This window comes from Elephantulus edwardii, unplaced genomic scaffold (assembly GCF_000299155.1).
Source record: "Elephantulus edwardii isolate Elephantulus edwardi_28Jun2011 unplaced genomic scaffold, EleEdw1.0 scaffold00080, whole genome shotgun sequence".
Lineage (NCBI taxonomy): Eukaryota > Metazoa > Chordata > Mammalia > Macroscelidea > Macroscelididae > Elephantulus > Elephantulus edwardii.
Window position 1 is genome coordinate 3,730,774 of NW_006399830.1, and position 14,924 is coordinate 3,745,697.

The 14,924-nt window shown below is 55.9% G+C and overlaps 2 protein-coding genes across 2 annotated transcripts in view; both read right to left on the reverse strand.

Annotated features, from left to right (window-relative positions):
- RADIL (Ras association and DIL domains) overlaps positions 1–14,924 on the reverse strand; it is a 29,826-nt gene that overhangs the window by 6,808 nt on the left and 8,094 nt on the right. Inside the window, exons 2-4 of the mRNA XM_006889748.1 lie at positions 2,962–3,248; positions 2,087–2,731; positions 161–198 (exon numbers count right to left, since the gene is read on the reverse strand). Of these exons, the coding sequence (XP_006889810.1) occupies positions 161–198; positions 2,087–2,731; positions 2,962–3,248 (970 nt within the window). The remainder of the gene's footprint in view (positions 1–160; positions 199–2,086; positions 2,732–2,961; positions 3,249–14,924) is intronic.
- On the reverse strand, positions 13,297–14,923 carry PAPOLB (poly(A) polymerase beta (testis specific); the record flags this gene model as incomplete). The annotated part of the gene is given in 2 exon segments (XM_006903681.1): positions 13,297–13,344; positions 13,346–14,923. Coding segments are annotated over 2 exon segments (1,626 nt in total), but the record flags the coding sequence as incomplete, so codon positions are not given.

Sequence of the window (14,924 nt, forward strand, 5' to 3'; positions counted from 1 at the left end):
GGGGTGTGGGGTGTGTGACGGGGTGTGGGGTGTGTGACGGGGTGTGACGTGTGTGACGGGGTGTGGGGTGTGTGACGTGTGTGACAGGGTGTGGGGGGGTGTGACATGTGTGTGACAGGGTGTGGGGTGTGTGACGAGGCGTGTGACAGTGGCTACTCACAGATGCGCCTGCTTCTCAGCGAGTTCTCTGGTTTTCTCCTACGATTGGAAAGAAAGGCCAAGAATCATGAAAGCAGGCCATCCCAGGGCGTGTCCAGCAGGGACCCCCGAACACGTCAGTTCGCAGGCACTGGGCCCAGTGGCCCCAGCCACACAGGAAAGAACACGCCTCCTGCTAAGTTAGTGATCGTCCATGTCGTCACTGAGTGACCTGTACATTTCCGAGAGCTGGAACATTCCACAAGCTTCTAACGTGCATGGCAACCGGCCGTTTAGAACAGCAAACAAGGGCCAAACAGGCCAGAGGCTGCAGAGGGCCAGGCTGCTCCCGTCCCACTGGTTAGGGGAATGTCAGCCTGTCGGCCGTGCTGAGGAACAGTCAGCATGTGCTTGAAGGTTTACAGACACATTTCAACCCTGCAGGGACTGTCAGCTAACCATGGCTCTCCCCTCCCCACCTGCCGCCACTGTGAGCGTTCTTGGGAGGTGCACGCCCCTGCCTGGGTACCCCAGGAAGAACATGAGGGGCAGCGAGCGTGGAAGACAGGACACATAACAAATAAGCCCCCACAGGAGATGGGCAGACCAGTGCAAGGGGTGCAAACGTCACGGTGTGGGGGGTACAGCACACAGGGTGTGGGGGACAGCACACACGTGGTGTTAGGGACAGTAACCATGGGTATATGGGGTACAGTACACGTGGGGCTTGTGGCATATGATGCACCCAGGGTGTAAGGGAGACAGTCCACCTGAGGAAGGGACAACACCGAGGCTGAGGACTGAACGCCAGGGGCACAGGATGCATGGGGGGAGGGGACACAAAGACCAGTGTAAGGGGTACAAACACCAGGAACAGTACAGAAAGGGACGACACAAGCCAGGATGAGGGGTACAAACGTCAAGTGCAGGGGGCACAGTGTGCATGGGGGAGGGGTCCAGGGGGCACAGTGGTCAGTGCAGATACGGGTGGCAGGGTGAGAGCTGAGGTGCACTAACCCTGCGGCTCAGGGGAACACAGCAGGACCCAGAGTCCCACCTACATGCGGTCCTTCACCTCTGAGCAGGAGCCCTAGGGATGCAATGATAAGGCACTTGGCTGCTAACTGCAGCATTGTTAGTTCAAACCCATCAGCCGCTCAACAGAAAGAAAGATGAGGCAGTGTAACCCCACAAAGATGTGTTGTTGTTGTTGTGTGCCACTGAGTCAGAACCGACACACAGGTGACCCTCCAGGGGGTGTTCAGAGGCACAGAGGAGAATGCCCATTCTTCTTTCGTGGAGCAGCTGGTGGATTCAAACCGTGTGCCTTTAGGCTTGCAGGGCAGTTTCTTGGCACTAGTCCACCTGAGTCCAGGAAGCTCTGGCGAGCCTGGGAAATCCTGCTCTGTCCTAGAGATTCAGCCGACCTGACAGCCACGGCCGACAGCTGCCCGTGAGCCTGCTCTCGTCCTGGAAATGGGCTCAGTGTGCCCGCATCTCACGGCATCAGGAATGGACGTAGCAGGAAAGGCAGGGGCGACACATCGAGGAGCTGACACTGAGCAAATCCAGTCCTTAAGGGAGGGACATTTCCCGTATCCGAGCCAACTGGGACGGGCCTGCCTCCCTGACAGAGGGGCCGGAGCAGCACAAGACAGACCTCTGGACAGCAATGGACAGCACTGGGCCTCACAGCACCACGTCCCAGCCACCTGAGCTGGAGAATCAGGGAGGAGGGGGCCCAGCAGCCACCAGAACTGAGTAGCTGACAGACACCTGGCCTCTAACCTCAGACTCCTTCACGACCCAGAGGGCGGGGCTCGTGAAGGACCCTACGAGGTGGCCATTGGGAGACGTCACTGTCCTTCCCAGGGCCGGTCACTGGCTTGAGCCCTAGCTCTTCGCCCTCTGCAGACAACGGACATGTCCCTCCCCTGCCAGGACTGACCCAGACCGTGTCTCGGATGGCCCCAGCCATCTTGAGCAGCAGCTGGCCGAAGGCGCCGGGTCCGAAGCAGGTGGCGGCGTGCTGGACACAGAGGCACAGCAGGAAGGCGGGGGTCAGCTTGTGGTCGTCGCCCGTGGGCTCCACCAATGTCAGGATTCGCTGCAGCAGCGCGTCCTCCTGAGACGGCTCGAAGGCCAGCTGCAGCCTCTGCCGGGCGGACTCGCGCGTGGACTCAGGGCTGGCCCGAGGCGGGCAGGCGGTGCCACGGTCCCCAAGCGAGGCTCCGCACAGACGGCAGCTCCTCGGTGCAGCCCCGAGGCGGGCCAGGGCCTGGGCAGGCAGCGGCTGGGCCTGCAGTGGGTCCTTGAACAGCAGCAGGTAGTAGAGGCCCAGGGAGAGCAGGTCACCATGACGCAGCTCCACGGGGTGGCTCCCTGCCTCGGTGAAGTTCACGGCCACGGGCGCGCCTGCAATGGGCTCCAGCACCAGTGAGGCCCCTGGCTGGAGGCCGGGGCGCCGGCGCCGGCGAATGGTGCAGTGCAGGGGCAGGATGTCGGGGGCTGCCAGGCTGATGCTGGGCCGGCTGGCGGGTGTCCGCTGGCCCACCGTGTGCAGGTCCCGGTTCAGCACGTATACCAGGCTGTCCTGGGAGGAGGCGCGTGACTCAGGCAGTAGACAGGGGAGCAGGAGAAAAGGGGGCCCACGTGTGCTCTCTGGCCCTGCTGCCCCTGGCTCAGGCTAGAGGTGTCGGCAGAACCCCCACCCTGACTTGAGCCCCCAGGACCCTGGGCAGGACCTCCTGCCATAGTTTGGCCCTGGGGCCCTGGCAGGACCCCACCTGGCCCCCCAGAGCTAGCCCAGGCTGTCTCACTCACGTGCTGCTGGCTGTAGCCCTGCAGGAGGAGGAGGTGGGGTGAATGATAGAGTGAGTGGCGCATGGTGCCCTCATTGGCCAGGCCACCTGTGTCCTGGGTGGGCTCCTCGGGGCCCGAACTTGCCGGCAGGGTGGCGTAGTGGGGCTGACCAGAGTCAGCGGGCGGGGCTGCACTCAGGCTGGTCTCACTGACGCTGCGGCGCAGGTGGGGTGGCGAGGGCCGCTGGGTACCTGTGGCCGTGCCCTTGGCCCGGGTCCGTTGGAGCCTCCTGGCCTGGGCGTTGATCCCTGAACAGAGAGCAGGGTAAGCGGAGCCACCCAGGCCCAGGAGCGGGGCCCGAGCACCTTCTGGACTTCAGTCTCATACGCAGACTTCCTCCCTGCCCTGGGGCCAGCTGGCTGTCCCACAAGGCGTCCCTAGTGGACTGAGGAAGCCCACTGACCCTCCAGTCCAGGGTGGTCCTTGTGTCCTGCGACCCAGAGTCTCTGCCAACAAGTTAGATCCAAGCCCCAGCAACCTGGTGGTGCAGTTCTGAGCCACATGCTCCCCAAGACTGTCATCTGCACATCAGACTGAGCCCACTTTCTCCAAACAGCGGCTGGGTGTGAAGCACCGACATTTCAGTCAGCAGCGAGCAGCCCAGCAGCTGCACCAGCAGAATCCTCCTCCAAGTGGGCCCGGCAGCATTCATCTAGGGGCTCAGGGGCCCCACCTACTCCTCCACCATCAGAGTGATGAGTGTGGGGACCTGCCCCCCCAACAGGCTGGCAGGCCTTCCCATCACTGCACCTACCAGGCTGCACCCCACACAACGCTGCAGCAGCCCTGAAACCCAAGGCCACCTGTCACACTCGCCAGCCCACCCGAGGACTAAGTGAAAACGGGCCCAGGGAATGGGGGGTCGATGAGATCAAGTGGGGAACCCTGCAACCAGGCTGATCCTCTGACTCTCCCTCCACCCAGAAGAGAAAGGAGAGAGACAGGGGTGCACCGCCCATGCCACAGCTGCCTCAGAACCCTCCCTCCTTTGCCCAGTCTGACCCCCAGGGCAAAGCACACACGCGCGCGCGCACACACATACACACACGCGCGCACACACATACACACAGGCGTGCGCACACACGTGCACACACAGACATCCCCAGAAGCCCCATACTGGTCAAGAAAGACCAGAGTCTCACAGGTAGACGAAGCTGGCTTGTGGTGCTCGTGCTGTCCCCTCCCAGCCCCTGCTGCGTCCCCTCTTCCACAGCCTTTGGGGGCGCGGGGACCCAGCCCCGGCGGAGCTCCCGTCTCCTCCGGCCATTCCTAGCGCTGCCCAAGCCCACAGAGGCTGGGCCGCCGGCAAGGGGCGGGCCTTCGCGCGGGGGCTGGGGCTCGTCTAGAAGCTTCGCCTCCACACAGCGCCCGCCAGGCCTGGCCCGGGGACCACCTGCGCAAGTCGGACAGGTGGCGGGGGTGGCGGCAGACAGAGATGGAGGCGGCTGTGGGGGGGGAGAGTCTGGGAGGGAGGTTGGGGGCATGGCAGGTTCGGGGGAGGAGCTCGCCGCCTGCATCCCTGGCGCCTGCGCCCCGGGCGCACGTACCCTCCTCTCCCCGCGGCGCGCCGAAGTCCAGGACCAGACCCTTCAGTTCATTCCCAGCGGCCTCGGACCTGGGCAGGGCGGTGACGGTGACGCCGGCCCAGCATCACCTCCCTCACCGCCCACCTCTGCACCGCGGGCTCCCGGCGAGGCCCGGGCCTGCATGGGGGGCCGCAGCGCCTCCTTCCCACACCTGAACCCGGTGCCCCACCCGCTTGCCAACCTTCTGGGTGGGTTGTGGGGTGTAGTGGGCCCGCGGATGGAGGGTCCCGAGTGCGGATAGGGCCCTGCCCTGTCCCCCGCTGGCACTGTCGGCAGGAGGTTCCCTCCCACACGCCCCTCCGGCTCACCCCTTAGGGCCCCCCTTCCTCGGTCCCGAGCAGTTGCTAGCCTTTTCCTGGTAAAAGCACTAAACGCCCCAGGGATTGAGGCTGGAGGATATGCGCATGCAGAGCCTTTTAGGAAGGGAGCCCTGGCGGTACAGTGACTAATCACGTGCTGCTAATAAAAAAACGCAACTAGAAACCTCTGCTGTCCAGTCGGAAGGGACATCAGCTGACCCTGAAGCAGGTTTCTGAAGGACCAGACTGTTCATCTTTCTCCCCAGGCTGGTTCCAATGCCAGCCATGGCCTTCGGATAAGCAGTTCCTTATTGAATCAGGTGAGGGGCTTGTACCTACTGACCACCCTGGGAGGAAGAGCGGGCCATGTGCTTCCCTGAAGAAGAGGCCTTGGGACGCCCATGGGGAGCGCTCTGTCCTGCAGGCTCGCTGGGACGCATGACTCACTGGACGGCAGCAGCAGTAAGAGTACTGACCAGAGCCGCTGCTGGGAGGGAGGCCCCCGGAGGTAAGGCTGGTGGCCTTGGGAGCCCTGGGCCCAGAGCTGCTCCTCACGGGGCTGTCCTGGATCAGCGCACAGCAACAGGGCTGCACATGAAGCCAGGCCACGATGGGGGCAGCACGGGCCGACTTTTCTGACCAGCAAACCCTAGGCGAACGTGAAGGTGCACTGCCTGCCCACCCGAGGCAGGCAGGCGCCTGGGCCTCGCTTATGTACACCTGACTTTCTAATTTTTATTATTATTAATTTTGCCTAGAATAAAAACTATTACCTTTCCAAAGGCCTGGGACTTTGTGGGAGGGGGGTAGTTTGAGGAGGGGCGGAGTCTGGAGGCAGCCCCTGCCCAGCACCCAGCTGCAGGTGGTCAGGGGGCCTCCTCAGGAAGGCACCACCCCGAGGGGCCCTTCCAGTGGAGTGCTTCTGGGATGACCACGGTCACTCCATGCTGCTTCTGACTTAGGCCAACTTCTCCCTCATCCCGGGGCCTGGGTGATGCCTTGGCTCCAACACCCAGCTGCTCCCTGAAAGCTGCCGTTTGAATCCCCCCAGTGCTCGGCGGGAAAAGGAAGAGGCAGCCTGCTGGGGGGAGGCCAGCTGCGGAGGGGACCTCCTTGTCCCCGGCGCACTGAGGTCAGTGGTCTCTCCACAACACCATTTCCCTGAGCTTCCTAAAGGCTGGGGCCGCAGGCTGAGCTCGAGCACACCTGCGGCACCCCGAGGCACGGGGGGGGGGGATGGAGACGCTCAGGTGGGGGGGAAGGGTCCCTGGTTGGGGTCTTGGGGTGACCTCTGCCAGGAGCACCACATGCCCATCCAGAAAGCTGGTCAGCAGGAGAAAGTGCAGTGACAGGATGGCTGCAGCCTCTGTCACAAGACAAAGGGCATGGCAATGACTGACCGCAAAGAACTTGTTCTGTGAACTTCCACCCAAATCCAATACAAAAATAAGAGGGGAACTCACGAGAACGCACCCAGAACAGCACGCTCCCAGAAGCTGAGACGGCTGGTGGTTCGGAGGTCCTCATGCGAGGGTCAGCTGTGAATGGGCCCTGACCCCATGGTGAGAGAGCTGGGGCGGGGCGCGGGCGGCTGGCAGGCACCCTGGAGCAGCCACGCTGGGCGAAGAGGTGAGGAGGTTCCTGCCAGGCTGCGGTGCCTGAGCGAGGAAGGAGTCCCAGGCTGGCAGGGTGTGGTGTGACATTTTCAGGGGCAGGTAAAAGAGAGGCATCCTGGGCTTTGCATGCTTTCAGTAATGCTCCAGGCTGGCCCCAGCCGGCCCTGAAAGCAGAATGGACCAGGGGACACTGAGGTGAAGAGAGGAATGGAAGGGAACAGCCCCTCAAGATCAAGGTGTTTCCTGTGTACACTGGCCTCCCCTGCCCTTCACAAGGACTGGGGTGCTGGCAGAGGAAGGGCTGTGCACACAGGGGTGAGGACATTGCCTGAGGAGTTGCACTGCCACCCTGAAGGTATATGGTTCAAATCTACCCTCTGCTCGGCGCAAGAAAGAAGCACATTTGCCTCCTGCACGACCTGCAGCCTCAACCCTCTGGAGGATCAGCTATGAGCCAGTTCCAACTTGACCTTGGCAGCAAGGAGTGAATCAGAGGGGGTCTGACACTGCCTGTGAAATCAGCCAGGAGCTGTGCCCATGCTCCCACCCGTCTCTGGTCCTGCGCAGACAGTGAAGCATGCTTTCTCCAGAGCCAGGCACTCTCTGGGGTCACCCTGGAGGTATGACCTGCTGGTTCCCTCCTTCTCTTCCTAACACCTGCAGGTTGGAAACAACAGCTACAAGGCGGGCAGCCCCTGTTGCTTATCCTGAGAGGGGATGGTGGATCCTTCTGGAAGGAGGACGGAGACCTTGACCCTGGAGAGCCCTGGAGTGGCTTTGCTTCCAGCATCACAGAAACATGGGATTCACAGCAGCAGGTTCAGACCAACCCATATCCACGCTGTCGAGTCGCCCCTGACCCAGGTATTCTCCGGTGGGTTTCTGAGGCTATAAAACTTTACAGGAGGAGAATGCACATCTCTCTCCCATGTAGAAGCTGGAAGACTCAAACTGCTGACCTTCAGCACCACGCCACCAGAGCTCCTTCACAGTCAGACAATAAAACAAGCTCTGGCAGAGTCAAGGTGCCAGACGGGCTCTGAGCAGAACACAGACAAATCCCATCAATCACACGCAGGGCAACGAGACGCAGGAAGACAGAAATTCATTGTATGATGCTTGAAAACAGGCCACACAGAACTGCTGTTTAATGGAAGCACTTCTAGAATATGATAATACTGTAAAGAACCTCAGGCCAGGGTGATTTCTAAGGGGGTGGGCCGCGGGGTTCAGGGTGGACACAGGGTGCCCACGGCCCTGCCCCAAGTGAAGGCACAGAGTGGCTGCCCCCACCCAGGACATGGGACCCAAGTCACTTTGTAACTGTGCATCAAATAATTGCACCATTAGGTCTGTACAGTTTTGCCTGTGAATAGTTTGCTTACACACACACACACACACACACACCCATGACCTCAGCGACCATTGTGCTTTTTCTAGGGCAGTGAGAACACAGCTGGCTTTTCTACTTTGTTGGCTCTACATCGGAAACAGAGCTCTCTGGGGGCAGCTCCTAACCCTCAGGGGAGGAGACTGAGAGGCTGAGGCTGAGGACGCTGTGCGGCCCCGCCCCTCGCCGTGTCCCACATGGGGAAAGTGCACCCAGGACAAGGGAGTGGGGGTGTGGCCGCCCGCAGGGTCGAGGTGCAAAGTTCTGGGAGTCCATGACTTGCTCTCCAGAGTCCCTCACAGCTTCACTGTCCACCCTCCGGCCATTATTTCCCATCTAAGCCTGTGATGGACCACATTTAGGCTTAGTTTTCCCCAGGGATCAAATGCACATTTCCTGAGTACCCCACTTACAGAGAGACCCAGGAAACCTGTAGGGAACAATGAGTGGTGGGGTACAGTACTGGCAGTATTAAGCTAGGCCATGGTACATGTGCTTCATTGGGACAGTCCCTCGGTATCTGAGGGGGACTGCTTTTAAGATCCCCTTACCACAGGTACAGATGTCGTGGCTACTCTTGTCCCTCAACGCACAGCACAGCCCACGAAGACATACTTGTACAGCCACTTGAGGAGTAGTGACTGGGAGGTGAGAAGCTTGCAAGAGGCTGGTTATGGTGAACCACTGATCAAAGATACAAAGAACATTTGGTCCAAAGGACTAAGGAGCCAACAAGCCCTGAGATCAGAAGAACTCGGTGGCGTCCAGCTCCTCTTACTGACCACTCAACAGTCACAGTGAAAGATCCGGGACGTCAGAGTGGGAGGGGACGATGACTAACACAGTCACAGAAAAGCCAAGTTCACTGGCTGCATAGAGACTAAGACACCAGGTCTATGGACTGCCCTTAGGCCTTCTTGAAACTGGGAAGGGAACCTACCTCCCAAGATGAACAGTCAGCCGAAGGAAGGCTTACAAGGGGAACACAGGGAGATACAAGCCCTCAGAACAATCCAATATCTGAGATCAAAAAGGCAGTATTTGCTCAGAGATAGAGAGCAGGAAGGGACAGGAAAGAAGGATGGATGGAAAAGGGAAGCACAGGGAGGGACAGGGAAGAGTGCTCTTAAATGATGGGGATTGTCAGTAACAACACAGTAAAATGTGGATGAATTATCAAGTGGAAACCAATTTTTCTGCAAATTTAAACTCAAATCCCAAGAAAAATGTAATTTTAAAAAAAGATGTCCAATACGTTGTTGTTGTTGTTATGTGCCCTTGAGTCACCTGCAACTCAGCAACCTAAGCCCTAGGCCCTGCTCTTTCCTGGCCAATCTCATTGTCTCGGACACACCTCACTACCCCAGTCACTGAATCAATTAATCTCAATGAGGGTCTTCCTCCACTGTGCTGTCCCTCCACCCTCCCAGGCATGACGTCCCTCTCCAAGGACTGGTCCCTCCGTATGAGGAACCTAATAAATTTAAATTTAGATGAGCAATAAATTTAAAAGGGGGAGGAAAACTAAAGATCTAAAATAATTTGGTTTAAATAATGTAAAAATGTGGCTCTGAGTCAGAATGGCTCGACAACAACGGGTTTGGCCTTTCTGGGTTGACCAGAAGTGGAGTGAAAGATCCAAGCTGTCCCACACACGTGCCTTGACGGTGGCACTAAGCTTCGTGCTCCCCTTCAAACCCTCTCCCACTCTCCCAATGTCTACCTTTGGACAGTCTGGGTAGGTCCTGTTTTTAAAAGCTGGGATCAATGCTTTTTGAAAACACTAAAGAGTATTATTTCCTCGGGGAAACTTGGACTTTCTCATGTTAATTAGTTTTAAACAGGAAATAATACCCCTGAGAAGTGACTAATAACGTCATTAGGATAATGGGTAACTGAGCAGATAAAGGCCTCAGCCATTTGTCTGGCATCGATGGAGGCAGAGGCTCGTGGGGCCTTGCCAACAGCGGGTGGTGTGGCAGAATAAGGCTCCTGTGTGAGAGGAAGGGCACAGCCTCCTCTGAGAAGGGCACACCAGACACCAGCAATGGTGCCCTGTACTCCCTGCGCTGACTCCGGGACAGACCCTGGCCGCCTGACCAGAGGAGGAGGCGTTTCCAGCCGCACCTTCACTTGGCCATCTCCCGCCCAGAGCTCAGTCCTCTGTCTTCATGAGGTGTCTCAGGCACGGCAAAGAGGGGGGCTCGGCTCCTCACACAGGGAACAACACCCTCCCGCCTTTTCCTAGGGGCCTGGTGGGGCACTGCAGTAGTGTAAGCATTGGGCTGTGAACTAAAAGGCTGGCAGTTCAAACCCGACAGCCGAGTGAGGACAGAGGAGGGCAGGGCCGAGCGAGGGGGTGGGGGAGACGAGTGAGAAGGGTGGGGGCCAAGTGAGATTTTTTCCATTTGTTTTTGTTTTCAATCAGCAGTGAGAAAGTCTCACTTTCCCTGCACACATTTGCAAACCTGATGAAGCTATTTCTTCTCCCCTGAATGAATAAGCGATTTGCACTCACGCTGATACTTCTGAGGGCCCTGGCACTGACATGTGCATAAAATTGGGGCATGGCACCTCAGTCCTGAGGAGTTGGACCCCAAATACACACACTTAGATTTTTCTTTGGTGGAACAGTGGGTTAAGCACACTGGGATGCAACTGAAAAGGTGAGTGGTTCAAACCCATCACCATTCCAAGATGGCTGTGACTGGGCAACTCTTTGAAGAGTGGATCTGAACACTGCGCTACCCTGTGCCGTCCTTACCATCTCGGACTTCCTTAAGCCCACTGGACAGTGGCTGTGTCAATCTGTCTGACTGAGGTCTGTCTTCACGGACCCTCCTCCTTTCCAAGCATGATTTCCTTTTCCAAGAACTTGCCCCTTTTAACAACATGCCCAAAGTATGTGACATAAGATTGCATGCTCCTTGCCTCTGATCTCCCCCGTCCAGTATATGGGTTTTGCTTTGCTTGCTGAAGCACCAGCTGCTGAGCAGACGGTTGATGACTTGAACCCACCAATCTTTCTGTGGGAGAAGGGTGTAGCGGACTGTTCTGCAAAGATTTCTAGCCATGGACACTACCTGGGGCAGTTCTGCTGTCTTGTGGAGGGGTAGAATTGACTTGATGGCAAAAGTTTGATTGGTGTTTTGGTTGGCTGGTTTGGTGTTTAATTTCACTGTGTTTTGGGGAAAGAAATAAATTATCTGTTTTCAAATACCATCTGAAAAACAGAGAACTCGGAACAAAACCAGGTCTATCTCCCAGACTGTGACTCTCGAGGACCCCGCAGGAGAGCGAGCCCCGGGGCACCCCAGCAGCCAGCTGCCATCTCTGCAGGTGCACTCAGAGGCTGCATCTTTCTTTCAGAAAGTGGCTGATGGATTTGAACCACCAGTATTCTGGCTAGCAGAGCAACACATTACATACAATGCCGCCTATCCTGCTTTATGGAACACCACGTACATTAAAAAGAGAAAGTAGTAGCTTGTTCCTCAGGAAATTAAAGTGAAACTCCAAAAGTTCCAAGATTGCAGCTTGGTTAAATGCAGGGTGGTAGCTGTTGTTATGTGCCGTTGAGTCGCCTGCGACTCACAGTGACCCCGTGTACAACAGCCCTAAACCCTGCTCTACCCTGTGCCAATCTCACTGTCTCCAACACACCTACTCCCATTACCCCAGTCACTGAGTCAATCCATCTCGAGAGTCTTCCTCTCCTGCACTGTCCCTCCAACCAAAATGGGTAGAGTCACATGAAAATTTTCTAGATTGCCCCCAAACCTTCAAGTGGAACAAAACGGCCAGAGGAGGCCCTTTTGGGCCACCCCCGCTGCACACGCCCCTCTCTAGGGGGGACTCACTGCGCAGGGCAAGAACATGGAAACAGTCCAAATGTCCACCCACAGTCGAATGGACTGAGAAATGGTGGTACATTCATGTGGTACAAAATGGGAAACTATGCAGCATGCAGGAGCAATGTGGAAAATCGCATCACTTGGGAGGGACTGGAGAGCATTATGCTGAGTGAATTAAGTCCCTTAAGGCCAAATACTGTATGAGACCATTACTGGAGAAATAGATAACTAGTAAAACAAGGATCCAAGGGGGAGAGGGCAAGAGCAGGGGGTAAGGGTGGGCAGGGGGGAAAGCAGAGGGTCGCACAAATGATGGAGGGAGGGGTGGGTAAAGGAAATGGGAAAAATCCAGTGGGGATCTGGAAAGACAGGACAATGGTGGGCATAGTTCAATGCTGATTAGTTTTATAAAATGAATTGTATGATTATGCAAAACACAATGTATATGAACTCTGTAAATAAACCAATTTGAAATAAAAATCTTTAAAAATTCAGCTGTTACTCAAAGGTGAGCAGTTTGAACCCAGCAGCTGCCCCTTGGGCAAGTATGAGGAGGCCATTTCCATAGACAGTGAGTCTCGGGTGTGGACAGCTGCACTGCCCTGCAAGGCTGCTGTCCGTCAGGATGAATCCCCAGACAGTAGCCTGGCTTTCGCATTTAGCACAACGGTATCCACTTGGAAGGGTAAGAAAAGTTTCAGGGGCGGTGGGAAGGTGGGGAAGAAGCCAAAACCACACTACTAGGATTTATGAAGCTGAAAAAGATAAAACCAGCTCTTCCTAATAAAAACATGCAAAAGTACATCATCAATACAAAGAATTCTTGTACTGGTTTCTATGCATAGAAAATGTTCCCAACAATGAACTGAACATAAATTCTAGTCCAGATCTGTCTTAAGTACAGTTATACCTGTAGAATGGTGTTCTTTTTTAAAAAAGGCAGTTGTTGTTGTTGTTGTGTACTGACGAGACGGAACCGACCCACAGCTGACCCTGTGGCAGGGTTTCAGAGGCAGTTACTTGCCTGGGAGGAGACTGCCCATCCTTCTCCCACAGAGCAGCTGGGGGACTTGAACCTTGTGCCTTTGGGATTGCAGCACAGCTTCCTACCACTAGGCCACCATAGTAGTCTTTCCGATAGTCAACATTGCTCACACATTAACTATTAGGCCTATTAATAACTGCACCTGCAGCGTCACATACTAACCTTCTGACCAAGATTAGCCCAGAAAAGCATTGCACCCTACAAACCTAACTGGATGACGTCTCCTGACACCTCTCTATCATTTTAAAACAATGTGTTGACTAGGTATGAGATATGGACCTTGAGGTTGTTGGTACTGGTTCATTTTCATTTTATTCAATTCTTGATAACAGGGATAGGATTAGCAGGGAGATGGGATACGGGGAAGGTCGATATGGAATGTTTCCTGAGGCCAGCAGAAAAGCTGCTGTTGGAAGAGCTTCTAACTGGGCTGCATCTGTCCCGTTAAGGAGCTGTGGTTGGCTTTCTTGGTCCTTTCTTCTTTCTTTAGACAGTTCTCTAAACTCCTACAATAGGATTAGGTACTTCAGTTGCTGCATTTCCTGAAGGTCTGGGGTCATGGTTCACCAGGCAGGTTGAAGAAACAACTCTGTTAACTGTGGCCTTGGGGGGTGGAGAGATGGTGGGCTGCATGACAGTATGAAGAATGCTTTCACTGAATAAGCCCCCTGAACCTTCACCACCACTGACCTGTGGCATGGCCACCTCAGCCACCTGACTGCTGGTCCCAGATGCTGCCATCACGGCTGGGGCAGGACTGTTCCTGCCCAGAGTGCTGCCCACCACTGGGCTGGTCTTTCCATTGCTGGCATGCAACTGGGTGGGCAAACCATCGTCACTGCCCACAGACAGGTCCAGGCTGCTGTCACTCCGGGCCGTCAGGTGGAAGCCCTCCTCTGAGTGTATTTTCTTCTTCTGAAGCACATGATTGGGCAGGAGCTGGTGGAGGTCCTTCCTCCGTAAGTGCACCGCATCGATTTTCATGTCCACCTCAAACATCTTGTTGAGGACTGCTTGCCTATAAACTGTATCAGTGAAAGACTGCATGTCATAGGTGAGATCAATACTGAGATTTTCCGCATTTTCTGGTTTTTTCAACACCAGTCCAATCACCCACATTGTACGAAATTCCTCCTTGTCAGGATTCTCTTTGGGTGCTGGGAACGACTGGGGGTTGACATGAGCCAGGGTAATAAACTCATTCTTCTCTAAGCTTCCAACCAGAATTCGGATTTTTGATTCCACTAAACCCACCCACTCTAGATGCTGTTTTTCTGTTGGTGCACTGGCTAAAAGCACAATATAATGCTTGTACTTCTGAAAGAAGTTCGGGGCTTCAAACAGTTTGGACCACTCTGCCTTACTGAGCAGGATCTCGTGTGTGATGGCCAGCCCTTGTTTAAACTCCTCGACCATGACCATCCGCGTGGACACCGACACGTTGTACGTGGAGTTCTGCTGCGGGTAGGCCGGAGTGATTATGGGCATCAGATGGTAGCGGTCACTGGGGTTGACCCGCGGGTCCCACACGGGCAGGTTGAGATTCCGCTCTTCAGGCTCCTTCAGCAGCACGGGGTTTGGCCACTCCCACTCGGAAAAGACCAAGAAAAATTTGCGGACGAGAGTCGAGGCGACAGCATTGGGATAGAGCTGGCAGGTTCTGGCCACGAGCATGGCCCAGGAGACGCCTCCGAGGAAACCTAATATATTGGAATAGATATTGTGGCACTTGGCCCACAGCTTGATAGCTCTCAGCGTTAGCCTGAAGTTGTCGATGTCTGGTACGAGGTGCAAAATCTCATCGGTTACCCGGCAACCGTTCAGGCTTCGGATGCATCTGATATCTAAATTTTTAAGCAGACTGTCATCTCGCAGGTCCAGATCTTCTGGAATGGTCTGCAGTGCTAATCTTGCAAACAAAATATCAATCTCTATCCCATCAAAGCATAGCTTGATAACGGGCACAAACGCCTCTTCCACGGCCCTTAAGTCTTTGACGTTTTCGTGCAGCTTCAGTTTCTCATAGAATGACGTGAAAAAGTCGCTTCGGTCGACGTGTCTCGGAGCGACGCACAGGGCGTCGATGTCGGCCCCCTTCGTGTGGACGCCCAGCCGGTAGGAGCCGAAGGTGAAG